Here is a 20,377-nt window from a genome sequence, read left to right as displayed (position 1 = left end):
AAACAAAAGGCTGCATTCCCTAACATGGCCAATAGCATATACAGTACATATATTGAACACAGTACTACCCATCTTTGTTTTGCTCAGTTTTCAATATTCCCAATCTTAAAGTCATTATGTCCTGGTTCTTCACCCATTTACGCATGCAGATTTGTGTGAATGGTTGTATACATTTCCACTACTACACTATATGCATTTGTGTTCATGCTTTTCCTCATATATGTACTTTGCCTTCATGTTATCGATAAAATCCTCTTTCCTATTTGTGTTGATGTAGCACAAACGACAACCTTTGGAAGCAAATTGCCCCAAGGTAAGAAATCACTTCAGACATTATCAGTTGATACTGAGTTGTATGACTTTGTTTGTAACCGATTATGTCTATGGTGGGTGATTAACTTTTTTTAACTTAGAGCACTTTACCTCCAAAAGTTACACGATTTGTATAGTTATGCAAGAGGATTTTAGCCAATGAGTTTTTGAACTTTATTTAATCAATAGAAGCATTTTTGAGGACACATTTCCTAGTATCTGCATTTGTGCATTCCCTCATGCACCAGGACAGGACATTTTGGTTATCCAGAGTCACATTTTGTTGCAGAATCCCCACTGAACTAGACCTGTAATGTACGTATTCTGCAGCATTGTCACTAAAGCGTTGCAAACACTGTATCTAAATGTCAGTTACTTCGCTTAAAAACACTTTTTTTTTTTTTGAAAAAGGAATCTACTGTGCTTTTGGCTTTAGGATATGTTTTTGTTTTAGCCCGTGTAACACACTGAGAGAAAAATAAAATGTTACCATCCTGTTTCTTCATTGAACATGATGACAAGAAGCAACATATTTATGTGGGAAATAGGCTGGCCCCACTCTGGTGATATATTAACATTCTCAGTGGCATCAACAAATATAAGAAGTCTAAATTAAATCCGTCACTTAACCTTATTACAGCATTCACCCTACTGCTAACAATGGAATTTTTATCAAATCAGAAAACACCACAAAGTCGGTTGGTGCAGGGATTCTGTTTTCTATTCATCCTTTACACATAAGGGTTAGAACTGGGGAACTGTATTGCAAAACTGCTAAATGTGAATATCAAAATACAGCTGCATATCAGTCTGATACAGGAAGTGCAAATTAGGTAACTTCGGGTTAAAATGGAATAGAAATCAATTACACCATACCATGTTTTGATAATATGCACTTTTATTTGTATTCAGAAATACAAATGTTAAGAGTCAAAATACAAATATAAAGATTGGTCTGGAGACACACAGCCCCACCTCTTAACACAAAATTGGATGTATGTGTGGGTATCTATTAGTGGGGAGCTTTCTGCAGAACTTGTCTCGGTAAGGACTGAAAAGGTTGGCTTTATTAAACTGATGGAACTTTCTGTGGACGTTATTAAAATGGTTCCCTAAGCGAAAAAATGGCATACTGGCACGAGTGCTACCTGTATTAATCAAGGCACGTTGGGCACAGAATTTAGTCTTCATTTCACTAGAACATCACAAGCTGCACTGCTAATGGAGATGGTGGTGGAAAAAGGGTTAACGTGGTAATTTTTACAAATCGTTTTTTGAAAGTTTTATGTCCTAGTTCATTGGTATTCCAAAGTAATGCAAACAGAAAGTCAGACGCAAAAGCAAATAGTACAATGACATGTTGGAGCTTCATTTCCTTTTAAATACCTGAACCCATGAACTATTCTTACAGAACAAGATCTCATCATGAATGACAACGTAAATAATCAAACTGAACTTTATGATCCTGCTCGAATATTTCCAAGCCACCAGTTTGGTTAATTAGGTCTGCTATGTATACATTTGGTTTTGGATGCCACAGTAACAAAACACATACCTTTTCTTACATATTTAAAACATCAGTTGTATCCCTTAATAAAGAGAATGCCTTTAACAGTAAGTTCGTCCTCACGCATGTCAAACCAATTCTGTCAATATATACGTGTGTGTTATATAGCTGTACATCAGCTTTTTGCAAACAGATGTCTTCTAGATGTGCTGAGGCTATAGTACCTGTAAATTCCAGCTGGCATGGCCATTTGGAGGCCCCAGAAATGAAATCTGATAGACACAGTAGGTCATTTCTGAGTACCACCTGAGCTACCTCAATATACTAGTGTATTACAGTTTGGTCCAATAGAACAGAACAGAGCACATTTTTCTTCCCCATCCGATGTCATATTATTTGTTTTGACCTCTAGTTTATTTTGACCTGAATTGCCTTTGAGCATGGACAGCATGAAAGTCTGTAAGAGAGTTCTTAATCTCAGTGGCTGAAATCTAGTAATACACAGCAGTTAAAGCAGGCCCAGTGTATCCCTGGAATTTACAGAGGAGTTGACTCACCAAATCCCCATTAATTCAATAGACTTACGCTAATCATAACTTTTTACTGCAGTTCAGCCATTGAGTCTGAAAACCTGTCACCCTGTCAAAAGATGAGTGTACCAAAAAAAAGCTAATAAGAACATAGTACCCGTTCCCCTGTTTTATTCTATCATACTCTAACTTTCAAACTTTCTAAATTTGGGGGAATCTTTTCACTTTTATTTTATGTATGCACACATTCATTCATTTACATCTTTTATATCCTCTTCTCAACCACCTATTTGTAAGTACTGTAAAAGTCAATCACGATAATATATAAATAAGATCATTGCTATTTTTATCCACATTTGAATACATAAGTCTTTGATTGTGCAAATTATTCTGATTTTGAAAGGAAAGAACAACTGATCCCAGCAGTGAACATATTGTTAGAGTCTGGTAGGGTAGTCAGATGAGCAGAATTACGGTCTGTGATAAAGTTTGTTTTGGCAGATGCAGTATTTCCCACTATTGCAACATGAATGTGCACAATAATCTTTCCTCTGCATAGCTAATCAAGGCACATGAACCTGGAAATCTTAAAACATGGGAGGTTAGAAATCTGACATAAAACAGCCCAGGCACCAAAGTATGGGGAAAATAATTATTTCCATTATTAGGCAAAATGAAGAAGGCAAGTATTGAAGTTGCATCCTAGGCTGCAGGAGCTCATCTAAGTAGGCTTTCGACCAGGTGACCACCAGGGTACCTTTATTGTTGTATGAATAACTAGACTATGAAAAGGGAAGAAGAAGCCTGTAGCCCAGTATGTTGCCTATCACTCTTGCCTTTTCTCTTCATTCATCTCTCTTCCTCCATCTTCTTTGTAAATGTTATTCTGTGTGTGTGGGGGGGGGAAGGGGTTGTCTATGCCTTTTCCCAACTTCCACATACTCAGCTTCAATGTACTCTTAGATCCTGCTTGTATATGACAGCATTCCACATATGGTTCTCTCAATGCAGTTTGGTATGTTTCCAGGTTTCTTTATTATATGAAAGAGGCTTACACACCTATGATCTATGAAGAGAGAATAATCAGAGTTACTTTTTTTTAAACTACAGCCAGTGGCTATACTGACTGGGATTTTTAAAGAGTTTTTAATCCAAAAAAGGAACTTTTCAGACTGTGGAAATTATCTGTGCGGAAACAGAAGTCCATATGATTTATGGAAAAGTTATGGCTCATGGGTTATATGAGGTCTGTCAAGGCCACCACGTTGGCCTCCGGGATCCTGCCAAAGTGTTGCCATCGTTGAAACAAAAGTTCTCCAGAATAGAGAACTGAAACTCCCAAAGCTCCTACTTTAATGCTATTTTGCCTCTCCACCTTTAAGTGGAGAGGCAAAATAGCATCTCCACCTCTCCAGTAACCTGACAAAAGGGAGAAAAAGCCATGTTTTTGTACACAATCTAGAAACAGTGAAATAACTGGACAATTTGGGAAAAAGCAGTTGCCCACCTCTGCTTTATACAGAAATTATTTGTACAGAGACAGAAGCCCAGACATTTCTTCTAAACTCTCTTGTCAGAAGGAAAGGGAGAAGGAAAGGGAAATCAGTCATAGAGGAACCATGCTTTCCATTACCCTCTTTGTGCCAGTAGGTTGAAGATGGTGGGTAGCTTTTTGGTCATTTGGGGCTCTTACTTCCTTCTTATCCTTCTCTTGATGCTAATGTATAAAGTATGGCAGCTGCAGGTCTGCTTCCTCCCTCATTCTGAAGGCATGCCAGGGAAGTGGGGCACCCTATGTGTATTGTGCATACATAATCTTTTTATCAACATAACTCCTTCATGGTGTCCAGGGTATGAGTTCTGTTCTCAGAGAATCAGCGGGAGAAGATACATGAGGCTGGGTTCCCTGCTTGGAAGACGACCCCTTCTTTCTACTGCTGTAGGTAGAGATTTTAAAAAGTCCTATGACACCTGGTATGTTCTCTCAGGGGCAAAAGGATTGCAGCCTATAAGAGAATTATCTGTCAGGGTGTCCAAAGGAGAAAGAATTAAAATGGTTTGTTCAGGATGCTTTAGCCATTAATTCACATACAGTGGACCCTCGACTTACAGACGGCTTGACTTACAGACTTTTCGAGTTACAGACTTCTCTGGCTGCAAAATTTAGATTCGACTTGCAGCCAGAGAATCGACTTACAGACCAGAAAAAAACCAAAATGGAATAAAAATAGAATAAAAACCACTGGTTATGGGATTAATTGGTTTTCAGTGCATTGTAGGTCAATGGAGATTCGACTTACAGACTTTTTGACTTGCAGCCACCATTCCAATACGGATTAATTCCTTAAGTAGAGGGTCCACTGTAATGGCTTTAGAAAAAAAAAATGTTCTTCCACTCTAGGTTTTCACCCATACATTTAAAATATAGTGGTTATTAATACAGGTGTAACCTCACATGGGCAATAATGCTATTAGTGTTTGTATAAGGTTTTTATAACTTGTCACAGCTAATTGATGGAGCCCCAGGATGCATTTTGGGTGCCTACTTGCCATGTACCTGATGGTGCAACTGAAACATGTCCCAGCAGCTTATGACTTAGTCACCATTAGCTGTGGCAGGTTACACAAACCTTACATGAACATCACTAGTGTTTGCCATTGTATTGTAAGGATAATATGGGTGAAGAAATCAGTTCATGCATAACATAAAGGTTAGGTACAATTTTGTCTGTTTTAGAGGTTATTAAGGAGTGTTAAGTATGAAAAATTAGGAATAGAATAATGTTTAGCAAGCTGCAGAGATTTGGCACAGTTGTGTTGGACAACACCCTAGACATGATACATTGCTTAGTGAATCAAATGGAAATGTAAGAGAAGAAATGTCTTGTTAGATTCAATCATACTTGATCTATTTGAGTCTTCTGTTCCTAACAGTTTCCAAAACTCTGTTTCTAAGCAAGCCAGACAGTTTTGGAAGCTCACAACATGGCATGATGAAGACAACCATCCTGTTGGCTGTCACCATCCAATACGTCTCTGAAATATGGAGGGTTTAGTTGGATTGTCATGGTTGGTAGTCATGGGTAGATAGGTCCATCTCTAGCCTATCTGATTACCTTGCAATGCTTGTGGGTCATCTTTGGTAGATTATCAAGGTCAACAGATGATGAAGTTCAAGATATCCATTGCCATCCTATGGCTGTGAGCTGCACCAAAAGATTTGGAATGAAAAGAAAAGCTTTGGCTTATGGCACTCCAAAACAAAATTGAAAAGGTCAGCCATTCTTGTTCTTCTTTCTTTCCAGATGCTTTTCTGCTTGATTGTTCATTTTTACCTCGCCTGCGACTTTAGCAGTGATAAGGTTACTGATGAGGCCTTCTAGCCTTGCAGTTGCTTTTGGATTTGTGGCTCTCCTGAGTGACAGAAGAGGCTAATTCAGTCTGAAAAGATGTAGAATATGAAAGAAGGCCAACGAAATAGTCCAAATGAGACCTTCCCCTCCAAATCTTTCCCCTCCAATGGTCTGTCTAGACATTTCAGCCTGGAGAAGGTGAGTTCCTCAATTCAGGTGAGCCACATAGCCAAAATAAACGGAGTGGACAGCTCATAAACATATTATAGAGCATACTTCTTAAGAGGGTACTGTAATGTTGTACTACTAACAACTGAAGGAATCACTGAGTACAACCCAACAGGTCTGAAGCAAAAACCAGCAGTTCTAGGTGGAAATCCTGTTCACTTTCATATAATGTAAAGTTACACTTGTGTAAGTATGCTGGATGCTCTGTCCAGGCAAGGAGAATTAGGCAGCCAACTGCGTGACTCCAGTTGCCAGAGGTGCTGGCAAGTCCCTGGGTCCAAGTCCAAAGTCTGGGTCTTTGGTACCAAGTCCTGAGTGCCAAGCCCCAAGTCTGAGTTCCTATTAAGAAAAAAGGGAGGGAAGTGGGTGGGTTCTGAGCCACGTATCGAGTCGAGTCATTGAAAACAAACAAACAAAAACTGAGTCAAGTTCAAGTCGGGTCACCTATGCAACTTAAGTCTGACTTTATAAAACTCGAGTCCCCATTCCTGCTTGTTGCTACCATTATAGGGCGCAGAGGTAGAAGTGCTTCATGAATAGCGCTTCCGTTGTGTTGTAGCTTCCTGAACTACTGCACAGCTTTGAATTGCGCATGCTGACCTGTGTGACAGGATTTCAGCCGCTGTTCGGAACAGTGATATTCACTAAAGGTCTGAAGAGTCTGAGCTTTCATTATCGAATGAAGCGAATATAGTAAATATTTCTTTACAGCAGCTAAGAGACTTTAAATGCTCTAGATGCAACTCTGTCACTCAAAGAATGACGAGTGCCGCTGGGCTGCGCTCCCCCCGTCCCCATTTCCACCTTGTTCTAGGGCTCACTAACTCAGTGGAAAGATGTTTAAATGTCTATTGAATATCTATTTCTTTAGGAGGTGGTCTAGGAAATCCACATTCTTTTTCCCTCCCTCCCAACCACCCAAGCCTGCACATACACTAATTTTAAATTTTTACACAATGGTCTTCCTCACATTACATCTCAAGTGCAGGCCCACAGTTCTGAAGTTCCAGTCTTTAAATCTCAGGGAATGGGATCCTATAACTTGGCAACCCTACTTCTGTGCAGTCTTCCTTAGTTTTTTTGGGGGGCAGATTAAAATTAGTCTTAATGAGTGTGCACTGCTGAAATTGGTAGGGGCTCTAAAGTGAACAAAAAGGGCGGGATGGGGCCACTTATAAAAAATGTACAGAACATAAATGCTGCCTGTTTTATGGCATGGCTTGATTACGAAAAGTGTGTGTGTGTGTGTGTGTGTGTGTGTGTGTGTGTGTGTTTGTGTGTGTGTACAATCTCTAACAGGTTTTCCTCCTTCATCTAAGTGTACCATTTTTTCACTTTTCACTTTCCATCTTTCATTAACTTCTAAAAATAATAATCATGCGCCCTCAAGTCAACTCTGACTTATGGGTTTTCTAGCTAGAGAATACTCCGAAGTAGTTGACCACTTCCTTCTTCTGGAGGTGCCCTGAGATAGTGCAGCTTGCCCAAGGCCACACAGGCTGGCTCTACTCGCAGGAGGCACACTGGGGAATCAAACTCCCAACATTTATGCTCCACAGCCAGATACCTCAACCACTGAGCTATCCAGCCAGCTTTCATTATCTTCCACTTGGGAAAAATAAATATGTACTTTATTCAATTACTATCTCTAATGATCTCAAGTGATTGTTCACACCCAAAAGCATAATTTGTTTCCTTTCCTATTTTTTGAGAAATTCATCTAGTAGGTTAACAGTTGCTTATCCCAAAATGAATAGCAAGACACTAACTGCAACTATAGCTGAAATGCTCAGAGGTTATAAACATTAGACTCTCTAACTTGATATTAAGGATGCACTAGCAGGCTACTGGGCGTAAGGGTCAGATCACAGATCAAGACAAATACGCATTTGTTCCACTTAGAATGCTAGCCCTTCAGCATGAGCATTTTTCCACGCTCTTGCCTGTGACACATGAAATATGCAAACAAAGCTATGCTGTTTCCAGACTGATGAATTTAAAAACAAAAACAAGCTATTTTGCCAGCTGCAAATGGAGGCAAGTTTGTGTCACAATTAAGAGGTGCTCTTTTTCCTCTGAAAGGTGCACTGCTCCTAGATAAGGAATCTGTCTCCCATTGAGTGAGGCCCTTAGTCAAAGAAATAATGTCTAGTCATTTCCACACATATTCATATGGTTCTAGAGAGAAAGAGATAGAACTGCTCTATTCTCCTTTGACTTTTGACAGTAACTTCTGTCTGTAGCACCAGAACTCTGCACCATAGTGACATTTTCAACTTAACTGCTGCATAGACCTTCAAGTTAGAACTGGATCTGTGTTTCACAGTCTCCTTTGCAAGGAGATGTAAATTATGAATGTTAACATAATGGTTGTTCTTGGTCCTCAGTGCAACTACATTGCTTCCATCTGAGCTAACACAGGTGCAACTGACAGTGCTGGACATATCTATTGAGTTCATTTTCAATACCTTTGTACTCTTTTAAAATCCTAAGGGTTTGGTTCTCCTGTCCCATTTGTGAAGAAATTTGAACTTTTTGGCAAAGATTTATTCAAAAGAGTCAAATGCAATTCTCATTTACCCCTTTGCATTAGGTTCAATAAATACACACTCGTCTATGGCTCACACAGTGGACCCTCTACTTACGGAGTTAATCTGTACTGGAATAGTGGCTGCAGGTCAAAAAGTCTGTAGGTTGAGTCTCCATTGACCTACAATGCATTGAAAACCGATTAATCCGTAACCGGCCATTTTTGTTCTGTTTTTGTTTCATTTTGGTTTTTTTTCTGGTGTGTTAGTCGATTCTCTGGCTGCAAGTCGAACCTAAATTTTGCCACCAGAGAAGTCTGTAACTTGAAAAGTCTGTAAGTTGAGCTATCTGTAAGTTGAGGGTCCACTGTAGTTTGAACAAGCAGGGAGTTCATCCAACCATTTTTGGGTAGAGTGACCCCCCTGGTCAGATTGTGAGCTGGTCTTGCTCCAGTTATTCCCAGAATGGGGTGCACAGTGCAGTATAATGTCTGCCTGCCAGGTGGCTGCTGAAAACAAGGATCCTGCTGGCAGAGTGTGAGGGATAGCCGAATATTTAAGAGCTTCATCATTCATTCATAGCCTTCTGCTAAATCTAACAGTGTTGCTGTGTTCTACAATTAATTTTCTAAAAAATCCTGAACTGTTTCTTTGTTGCTGTGCTTTTGACAGTTTTTAATCCAATTATGTTTCATAATTGTGTTTGTGTATTAAGATTATATTCTGTTTGTATGTATACATGTTTAGTTAAATCTTGTGAGCTGCCTTGAGGGCCAGTTATTTTAAACCAAATCATGTCAATACTGTACATTTCCCCATCTGTTCATCAGTATATTTGCAGTTTTCAGAAAGTTCCCAGCTAGAAAACTGCAACAACCCACAGAAGCAAATAGAAGCCTGGGGGCCGCCATTTTCTTCTGCAATGTCTCTGTTTGAACAATGTTACATCAGTCTAGCATCACGGCAGAAGTCCTGTCATCCTGTGAAAGACCTCTCCTCCTTCAACACATTTTCCCAACCTCCCACATCTTCTGTAAGGACGATACATTTTGATGTAGCATCATTCAGACAGATGCATCACAAAGGAATATGGTACATTTATTTATTTATTTATTTATTTATTTATTTATTTATTTATTTATTTATTTATTTATTTATTTATTTATTTATTTATACCCCGCCCTCTAGACCATGTCTACTTTAGCCACAAAATTGTGACACATCACTGTGAGGGGTAAAAGAGCAATTATTTAAAGAGTCTTCCCCACTCCATCAAATGCCAGAGATTCTGTTTTATCACAGAAAGGGGAAATGGTTTGAAATTTCTCCAAGTCCCCTCAAATATATCCTGCTTTTCCTCTCCTCTTTCCCTCACTGTTATCCCTGTTCTTTTTTGAGTCAAAGCTTACTTCTGCCTCTGATTTAATGGGTGTCTAGTATATGGATTGTACCATATACCACACGTCTACCTGAATGTCTTCAGTCTGAGGAGGCTATGATGGGGATGACAACTTATACCTTCCTTCAATGCCTCAAAGGACATTGGACATGGGGGTTGTGGTGGACCCGATTCTCACAGCTTCAGTAGCACACATAATTGAATTTTATCTAGTTTTGGAAGCTTGGCTGGACTTTGTTAGCAGCTGGACAGGAGGTCACCAGGAATACCAGGAAAAGAATCTTAGGTGAAGTACTGGTGACCTGCTGTTAGACCACAGTTGACCATGACGATGAACCAGTGGTCTGACTCAGTGTGAAGCAGGTCCTCATGCTTTTATGATCCTAATTAAAACATCAACTTAAATCGATTTCTTCCTCCCTACACTATGGTCCTCTGTTTATTTTGGGATAACACCATCTCTTAATTCCACTTTAGACATTCTTCTGGTCCTCCCAGAAGCTGATATGAACTGCAGCGCAGGTTGATCTGTACCTGATGCCAAATTCTGCAACAAACAGATTAAAGGCAAGTGGTAGATCAAGGCCATTTATCTTCACATCTGTTGATAAGGTACTCAAGAAAGATACATTCTAGACGAGGTTTTATCCTTTATCTCTTACTTGAACTTAGTTCATCTAGGTGGCGGGGGAACACAGCTTGTTCAACTCAGATAACAGCTAGTTGCTTCCTGAGATACTGACCTTTTAAGCAGGAGGAGAAATTCAGGAGGCAAGTAAAAGATTAAATAACAGATTATTTGTATATCCGAGTAGTCAGAGTGGAAAGGAGGGTAACGGGAAGGCAATCGATCAAGAGAAAAACACAGCACTCAACCACATTCTGCAATAGCAACTGACACTTTATGGTGTTGTAAATTAAGTCCATAGCTCAACCAGGCAATCAAATGCCATTGAACTTTTACTTGTGCAAGTTTTTCTTGAAAAAATGAGTATGATCCTGCCAAAGGGAAATACTTTGAAGTGTCATTGACTGCTTTGCAAGTGTGTGTCTAACACTGTCTTGATGACACTGGTGGAATCTAAAAGGACTTACGTTTTGCTGGGTTACACCTATGCTTGGAAACATTGATGAATGTGGGAATAAGGAATATCAAATTCTTGTGTTTATATTTAACAGACACAGCATGTGCTCAGGCTACATAGAACCACAGATTTAGATTTGCGGTGCTTTGTAATCTGCAGCAGGGAAAATCTCTGACTGAGACAGGCTAAAAGATGAAAAAAAAAAGTTTCAAATAAATTTAGACCTTAGAAATGTTGTCCTGCAATTGATTTGCTGGAACTGCCATTCTAACAGACTGTTGTTGGGCAGGAATTGCAGGATACATCCCTTGTATGAATATATGTCAAAGTTATAAGACTCAGACACCCCAAGACTTCTTAAAATCCACTGCTGAAGTTAGGGGATTAGTCCTTTTCTGAACCTCTGTTGTATTTTGGTGAGAGGATTTTTAAACTAAGAATTTCTTTAAAAAATATCTAAGGCATAGTGTACCACAACACAATAGAAAAGTGAGACTAGAATATAACTGCATTATCGTATAAAAGGACAGTTTTGTTCACTGTCTTACATAATTGCAAGTATGCCATCCCCCCCTTTTTTTTTACAGTAATGGTTCCATAGAGAACAATAGCAAATCCCCAGTTAAATTTAGTGGAGCAATATTTTACTTATTTTCTATCTTAAAGAAAGCCCATTTTCTAATCTAAGCTAGCAGTATCCAGGATGCTGCTTACAAAAGTACTCAATTTTGTTGAACAGAATGCTTGCAGGATCTCATTTTTTTTACCTTAGTTTTCATAGTTATGTTATCTATTCTTATTAAAAATGCCTTTCTTTCTTCCTTTTTTTTAAGTAGCAATACTGCAAGTGATTCTTACCAGAAATTCTTGAGGTTTCATGACTGTGAAAATTTTTCTACATTTATGTTCTGACAGGAATATGGATTGAATGAAAATAATGAACCCACATTTGTATATAAGAGGAAAAAGCCAAAGTCAAACAGTATATTGTTTGGGAGATAATCCAAACCTATTACAAAATATTATTGTAATTCTTTCACCTGGGATTAATATTTCACTGTATTACTGGAGCAGGCTTAGTGAACTAAAGCAAGTTCCTGATCTAGCCAGCTATATGCATTTACCATTCTTGTTCATCACAGTGATACAGCATTGTTCTGGTGCTTTTGCCCTGAAATCTGAATTCATAAGAGGTCCATAGGTCCATCACACCACTGGTCCATCAAGCTAAGCATTGCCTGTGCTGATTGGTTGTAGCTCTCTAAAGTCTCAAATAAGAATCTTCTGCAGCTCTCCTTGGAAGCACCAGGAGCCAAAACAGATTTTTTTCCCACATGAAATGCACGCTGTACCAATGAACAACTACCCTTCCCTTAATGTTCACTGGATCCCTCTTGACATTTTGGAGACTGGGGGTGGAAAGATCATTCAGAAATGAAGAGTTCCTTTCTTTTCGGTTTTTAAAAGAAAATCGAGAGGCAACCTCCCGCTTCCCCTGCACTTCTCACACTGTTTACTTTTAGTACACTCTTCTTTTTTTTTGTTTTTCTACTCTTGCTTCACAAGACAATGAAAATATATAGGACAATATGAACTGAGCACAGTATTGAGAAATACATGTTTTGGAATGAACAGGAGTTATGCTTTTGATTGGTGCAGGGGAAAAAGGCATTTGATGGCATTGGTACTGCTGAAAATGCTGTTTTGCCCAAAGATTTTTTAAAAAGAAGAAATACTTAAAACAATTTAAAACAGATTTTTTAACACATTTACCTTTGGGAAGGACCATGAGAGATTTACCTATGATGAACAGTTTACAACACAAGCATTAACTCTTTCAGCAATTTAATGTCTGAACCATTTTCCAAAAGTACAAAAACATTTCCATTTTAAAATCTATTAATAGTTGGTGTTTTTTTTTAGAAAAATTCTTAATATTCCATCTCTAAGAACTGTTCAGACTCTGTTGTTTATAACAGAACCTCCAATAGCTTCCTTTCTTACCAAGAAAAGCCTGTTTACACACACAGGACTCTTATTAATCTGCTAATATGAAAAGCTTCTATTATGTCCATTTATAGATTGCTTACTTGGAAGGTACTCTAAGAGCCTGTCCACACTGTAAAATTTGGTGCGATCATGCCCATGCTTAAAAGGTCCTTATGTTCAATGCAATCTATTTTAACCTCTCTTTTAAGTAACCCTTCTGTCAACAGTGGTGTGTTGAGGCTTGTGGGAAGCTGGCTGTGGTGGCGGGGAGGCTTGCTGCCTCTCTGCTGCTCCTTCCTACTTCCCAGATCAACACGAGCAGGAAGCTGGCTGCATTGTTGGAGAGGCTTACCCACCTCTCTTTCAGCTGCTCTCTGCCTCTCAGTTGTTCCCCTCTGCTCCACAGCTGATCAGCAGAGGCCAGAAGCTGGTTGCTGGTGCCAGACTCAGAGGGCTCACAGCCTATCAGCTGTTCTTGTCCATTCCTAATCACTGCTGCTTCTGTCTCCACTATCGTGACTGCCACTGCAAAGGTGATCTCTGGAGCTGCAGTGGTGGAGGTGACCCCAGGCTTCAGGGTGCTGTGTAGCCACCATGCTGCGGCAAGCCTGTTTGCAGTGTTTGTTTCTGAGAGAGTGGTTGCTGAAGAGCCTTTGCTGGTCTTGGACAGCCTCCTGGACTGTTCTTCTCCATCTGCCCCCTAAGCCTGCTAGGCTCTGAATCATGTCAAAAAGAATGCATGCCCTAGCACTGTGTTAGAAAGCACTGTGTTAGAAAGGTGTGGGACAGCTCTTAAAGGAGAAGGGTAGATCTTCCTAAGTGGAAACACAAGTGGATGTGGTCTTTTCTTCAGATCCAGATCATGCTATCAACCATCTGTATACCATAACTATATGCAAGTATGGACAGGCCCTAAGACATATGGAATTCTTCCATCAGTAAGTCCTCCTTCACACACTTAAATGGAAGAATCCAACTGATGAAGTCACAGAACTGCATATACAAATTAAGTATGCCCTGTGAAAATATATATATGAAATAAATTAAATTTCAGTCTTCAATCAATCACATCTTCCCAGTGTTATTACATAGTGAACCAAACTTGTTATCAACTACAGTCTGCTACACTATCATAAACAAGCTAAGTCTTATCAAGTTGTAAATTTATTATTCTAGAAATCAATTTATTTCCTGCAGCATTTGGCCAGCCAGATGGATTTTATGTTTTGTGTAAAAGATATAAAATTATTGAAACGACACAGCTATCTTTGTGAAAAGCAGTTTAAATCATACTTTTCATTTCTGATTAAGACCAAAGACAAAAATCATGGCTGCTACAAAGGAGAATCTGGTGGCTTTTCACTCGAGTTGAGAGAAATTCAAGGAAAAGTAGGTGATCTCAGCTGGCAATACAGATAGCCTGAACCAATAAGCATTTGTTCCCAAAATGTGTTTCAAGGGTAAGGGTGTATAATGACAAATGTTAGCAGAACAGTTGTACTTTGCTTCCTTGCCTGAATGCTACATCATATTCTGTAACCCAGAAAAAAGAAAAAGAAAATTCTTCATCAGGAAGGAACATTAATAAATAATTAGCAGACAATGGTGGTTGGTGTGTGCTTGGCAAAAAAAATTCAAACCTGAAATGAATGCTTCAGTTTTTGTGAGGCGTTTTCCTTTTGCTTTGTTTTCAGCCAAAGGTGTAAATAAAACTTCTTTTCTTTGATGATAAAAGATAAGGTGACATTTAGATATGATGATGAAACTGGCTGTGTCCTGGACTTCCATATGTTCACTGTCTCCAAGAAGTGTGAAAACACAGTTTCCTTTCCTTTCTCCCTCCCTTAGAGATAAAGGTATCCAACCCAATACACCAAGTTAAACAGCAGGAACGATGTTGGAAAAAAGACTCTGGAATACGAGTCTAGTTCTAAGATGTCTATGTGTATCCGTCCTTTCCTCCATGAGCCTGATTTACACTCTTCATAGCAGCAGAAAAAGCTCTGGCAGTCCTTTCCGTCCAGACATTCATAGATACAATTGTCTTCAAATTCTTGCCAGTACATGGCATTATTCAAGGCGATGACTGTGGGAGGAGGCCTCATCTCTAGTACAGAATAATTCTATAGAAAAAAAAAGAAGAGGAAGGACAAAGAAGAATGCAGCTTAACTATCATCACAGAGATACCCGAGTTCTAGCAAGCAGACATTTTGGGCGACTTTAGGTATGAAGAGAAATCATGGCATGTGTTATACCTGTTTGAAATGTTCCCTCATTCCCTCAAAGTCAAACAGAACAAGGCAAAATTTAGCATGTTGAAATTGTCATTTTGGATGTGTTCTAAGCCAGTTCTGTGCTGCTCATATTGTATATGTTTTGATTATAGATGGGGGTATTCATATATGAATACAAATGCCCCTGCACAGGTGGACATAACAAGGGTCTGGCTCCTGGGGCCAGATCATCCACTCATGCTTCCAGCAGCAGCCTTGGTCAGCCTTCCAATCGCTCCCAGAGCGCTGCTCTCTTTCCGCTCATCTAGCCACTTGGCAGCCATGCAGGGAGGATGTGTGAGTGGATGGTCTGGCCTCAGAGGCGGGGTCCTGATTGAGTCCAGCTGTGTGGGGTTTTTCATATTCGTATACGAACACCCCCATCTCTAGGGGTTAAGACAATAAAGCATGCTTGGGGGTATTTAATTTTGTATGCATGCAGGGCCTTTTTTTTTTTTAAGGAATGAGGGATCATTTTATTTTAGTTACTTTGAGATCAGAATATATACAAATTACCAAAATTTGGGTAGAGAGTAAGGAAGATGAAAAGAAAGTGATGTGGGACTGCAGTGGTGTCATCCTAGGGAAGTCATCTTTCTTCACACATACATTTTTTTTTTACTTTTGTTGTTGTTGTAGGAACTAGTATTTACATTAGTGTGGACTCCAAAGTCTCTTTCCCTAGACAGAAAGCTTCTTCAAATTTCAGAATGTTTAAGTGAGAGAGCAGTATGTGAGAAAAACTGAAAAAAAGCTCATTGCACTTGGCAAACTCTTGTTTGCTGCTTTCCTTTCTGGATTCAATTTCACTAGCTGTTTATATCAGATTGTCACAACTTGATGCTCTCCAGATGTTTGGGACTAGGGAAAAAAAGTATACCATTTGCATAGCAACTCAGAAGGATTTGGGCCGATATGTAGTTCTTTACTTGAGTATACAGCATTGAGGAGGTAAATAATATGCCAGCTGGTTATTCGAGCTAATTCTAAGCAAGGTGGGTTACTTCGGAAAATAAAACATCAATCTCTTGTTATATTAGCCTGAACATTAAGGTTGTTGATGCGCTCTAGGGCATGCTTTCCTTTCCCTTTGGTGGAGGGACACCTGCTTTGATGGGCGTTTTAGATCAACTTCCTGAACAGAAACTGAAAGAGACAAAAAGGGTGCATGTGATTCTATTGAGGAGGGGAGGGTATGAGAAAGGGAAGAGGTGCTACCATGGCAGCAGCAAAGCTTAGAAAAGTTATTTTTACCAGTGGAATCCTAACTGAAAGGCTAGCTGGCTACAAAGGGTTTGGAAAAGGCAAACACTGCCTTCTGTAAGCAGAAATCCCCTTATGCTGGAAGAAATGGCCCTTCTGCCTTGTAACTGGCAGAACCTCTTTCTGCCATTCTCATAAATCTGCTGGCAGAGAGATCTGCCAGCAGGCCTGCTGCATTACCTAAATCCTTCTGGCAGAACAGCCAAAAAAGGAGGAGAAGGGGCAGAATGAGAGAGTAGCCAAGTTATTTTTAAAAAACTCAAACCTCCTCGTTCTCAGGAACACAGTCCCCATATTGGTATGAATTTAGGCCAGGACAGTGGTTGTCCTCAACCATTTCCTTTATCCTTAGACCAGGAGAAATTTAGGTGCAGCAGCACTGCTTCAGCTAACCTAGTGTGAAATCAACTGGCCACCAGACACCTTGGCTAGTTGGGAATGTAGCGTTACACTAAAATTCCCAGAATTACCACACAGAATGAAAGGGTTTGGCGAACTGCTCAAAAAGTAGCTTCTCAACTTAGAGTATGCACTTGCCCTCTCCTGAAATCTGTCAGCAAAGAGCTTAACTAAAGCAATTGCATAGTCTTCGTTAACAAAGCATGCACAGTTGAAAGGTGAACAGACTAATTAAATTAAATTAATTAATAGTTAAAAGAAAATCCATACTCACCATCATGTGACCAAAACTGACATCAGGTAGCTCAAGTGAAGGAAATAATAGGAAAAACTTAGGAGGATTTATAAGACTACACATATTATGCCTCACATATTTATAATGTTTATAATGGTAGCACCTGAAATTATTTTGAAAGGTGTAGTCGAACAAACACATTAGAAACTTATCAGTGCAGCCCTACATATATCTTCTCAGAAGCAAGTGTCATTACCTTTCTAATTTCTAAACTCATTTACATGGGGATAAATCCTATTGAACTCAAAGAGGATTGCTTCTGAGTAAACATACACAGGATTGTTCTGTCAAGTCTGTCTAGTTTACATCAAATAGAATTGTTCTATTTGATGGCAATGTTCAGCTCAAATTAAATACAGTAAGACTGCCCTATCTGCAGGATAAATACCCACAAATACAGTAAGTACTGCCCAAAAATATTAAATTCCCCCCACCCCCCAGAAATACACATTGCCAATGTGTATTTTCAGAGCTGGCCACGAGAGGGAACTTCATACTATGCTTTTAATGTTTTATGCTCTTTGCTCAATGTTTTATCTGTGGTCTTCAGCATTTGGGTGGGGTGGGGTGGGGTGGGACTGAAACCCCATGGATCTTTCTACTGTATCGTTAACATCCATTGACTTTGAAGAGAAGCATTAAAGTATGTGCTTAATGTATGATATTTGAAGCACAATCCACTCAATTCACTTCTGTTTTTAAATTATTGGAAGAGAAAGCATCAGAGATATTAAAAGTTAGGGTTTTTTTGGGGGGGGGCTAATATAGCCAGCATGGCCAGTTGCCATGCTGGCTGTGAAATTCTGGAAGATGCAGCTCAAAAAATTAAATTCTCCAGTTTTTGGAAAAGATTGCCCACAGCACTACCTCAGAGACAAATCTATGTATTCCTCAGCCACTCCTAAAACACTCAGATATTGATGTTTTGTTTTGAGCTGGAAGCAATACAGTTTACTCTTTTCCTATGACTTAAAAAAGAACAACCTTAGGTCATTGTCTTAGGAATTGACCTAGGAATGATAATGCTCAAATGTTGCTATAAGGGCAGAAAGGGCAGTGTCTTATTATTTCATAAGTTGGAAAAATTACTATGTCAACAATGCTTAAATAGCTTCATATCCTGACAGTACCCTGGCTCTTAACTGTATCAATATCAGGCTATTATATCTGCCCAGTAGACATTATGTACTGCATTCCGGTTTCAAGTGAATAGCCATTCATTTGTTCACAGAACAAAACCAGGTTTTGTTTTGTTTTTGCTGCCGCAGGATATCAAAAATATTTGTCAGTGTCCACTTGCAAAAGCAAATGGAACCAAACCAAAAGATTCTAGACATGCTGCATTATTTCCTGCTCTTTGCCTCTTCAGATTGGCCTGCATGTAGGAACAAAGGAAAGCAGTCCAGAAAACCTTTCATATGAGAGACACACCTGCTCCCCATTGTAAACACAAAAGAGAAGAAGTGATGGGCAGGTGCCTCACATTTCCATGAAGGGCCTTCCTGACAACAGCATTGCATCATACTCTATTCGTTTATGTGGGAAATAAAAGAAGTCAACAACAACTGAAAAATATCAAAGCGCATTCTCTTAACTGGGGGACAATTAAACAGAACTGTAGAGGGATGAAACTATGAACCCTTAGCAGGGATGGGACATGATTCAAGTCCAGGGCCATTTCACTGTCCGAGAACCACTCTCATGTTTCCACAAATTCTTATTAACCTGTTTATCTTTCCTCCCTATTTTGCACACTGGACAGACCCATTAGGATACAGCCTCCTGAATTCTTCTGTTATGCTTACTCTGCTAGATGGAAGGAGCTTGATACCACTCAAACCTGACACCAGGTCATCATGTACCCTGTATATTTCTTGTGCTGATGTTCCTTTCACATTCTCTCATCAATTTCAGAAACCTTTCCACCATTCTCTGTGTAATAGCACTAGCTTGTATGCAAGGAACAAAAGACTAGATACTACCCAGCATCTGTTAGTGCAAAAGATTTGTCCCCTGCATGACATTTCACCTTACCGACTTTTTCTTCTTTGTACAGTGTGGCTTCCTGCAACTTGAGTAGTAGTTGAGGGTGGCATACTCCATCAAAGCAGCAAAGACAAATAAGAAGCACACAGTCACAAACAAATCCATGGCAGTGACGTAAGAAACGCGGGGCAAAGAATTCCTGGCAATGGTGCTGAGAGTTGTCATGGTTAACACCGTGGTGATGCCTGTAGAGAGAAACATGTGTTTTTCTTGTGTTTGTTGGGAGAAAAGGTCAATCATTAATGGACCTGATTCAATCATTGTCCTGTTGCAGTACAAGGCTTAACTTTTTACAGTTTTGACAGATGGTAAATGATACACAGAAAATGATTTACTTCCCCCCTTCCTTTTACATCCTGTCCTTTCTTAGTAGAGAGTTGAGGGTGGCTAATACAAACCACACGTATCTAAATTACAAATATCTAAAAGCATTGATTAATTGCTAAAAATATTATAAACACAAGACAAGCAATAGTAAAAAAACAAAAACAAAAACCAATCTGAGTACTTGGTTGCTTATTCCCCCAAAATAGATATACTTTTACCTGGCTTCTGAAAGACAAAAATGTGGGGAGCAATGGGGTTTCTGATCGTAGACGAGAGCACCATTACTAGGGGGCCACCCCGGAGAAAGCCCTGCTACAAGGGATAGTTGTCCAGTCTGCACTACTCTGGGACACTATATACAAAGCTTCCCTTAGTGATTATAAATCTCAGAAGGCTTGGCAGTGGGTCAGGTGTCTGTCATTTACAACTCTGCAAGCTAATGCCAATACTAATACAGTAGTTAATTATAAATATGAATACTACTGAAATTAAGTGCAAGCAATATCAGCAGGTTTGTCTCATGGGAGGAAAGGGGTCTACTATAGCAAAACTCAGAAGTAATGAAGTACAAGTAAAATAATCACCTGTATGAGTAACAGGAATAACTTTTTAAAAAATGTTACTTTCTAAGCCATAGGGATACTGTATGTGTGTGGTCAGGCCAGGGATTCCTTTTACATATGTAGAACTCTTTCTTACCTGCAGCTGAATGCACAGGCTAAGGGTGAAGGTCAACTGGTGTCATAGGCTCCCACCCCATGTACTGTACTTAGAGGGCAGCTAGACAACAAAATCATCCAAAGTTGGAGTGGACTCAAAAGGGTCCTTGGGAGTACAGTATG

At 39.5% G+C, this 20,377-nt stretch overlaps 1 protein-coding gene across 3 annotated transcripts in view; it reads right to left on the bottom strand.

The window, feature by feature from the left end:
* Positions 1-1,192: 1,192 nt before the first annotated feature.
* GABRG3 (gamma-aminobutyric acid type A receptor subunit gamma3) overlaps positions 1,193-20,377 on the bottom strand; it is a 401,625-nt gene continuing 382,440 nt past the window's right edge. For 2 of the 3 annotated variants that reach the window (XM_020796824.3, XM_078390341.1), the window contains 3 exons: positions 19,197-19,393; positions 17,142-17,171; positions 1,193-15,054 (listed from right to left, as the gene is read on the bottom strand). In XM_020796824.3, coding sequence (XP_020652483.1) covers positions 14,776-15,054; positions 17,142-17,171; positions 19,197-19,393 — 506 coding nt within the window. In that variant the 3' untranslated portion in view covers positions 1,193-14,775. The remainder of the gene's footprint in view (positions 15,055-17,141; positions 17,172-19,196; positions 19,394-20,377) is intronic. The other variant, XM_072994442.2, reaches the window with a different exon arrangement.

The sequence above is a fragment of the Pogona vitticeps genome, chromosome 3, assembly GCF_051106095.1.
Source record: "Pogona vitticeps strain Pit_001003342236 chromosome 3, PviZW2.1, whole genome shotgun sequence".
In the NCBI taxonomy this organism is placed as follows: Eukaryota; Metazoa; Chordata; class Lepidosauria; order Squamata; family Agamidae; genus Pogona; species Pogona vitticeps.
The sequence above is the reverse complement of the archived record's forward strand: the minus strand, read 5'-3'. Positions and strand labels throughout refer to the sequence as shown.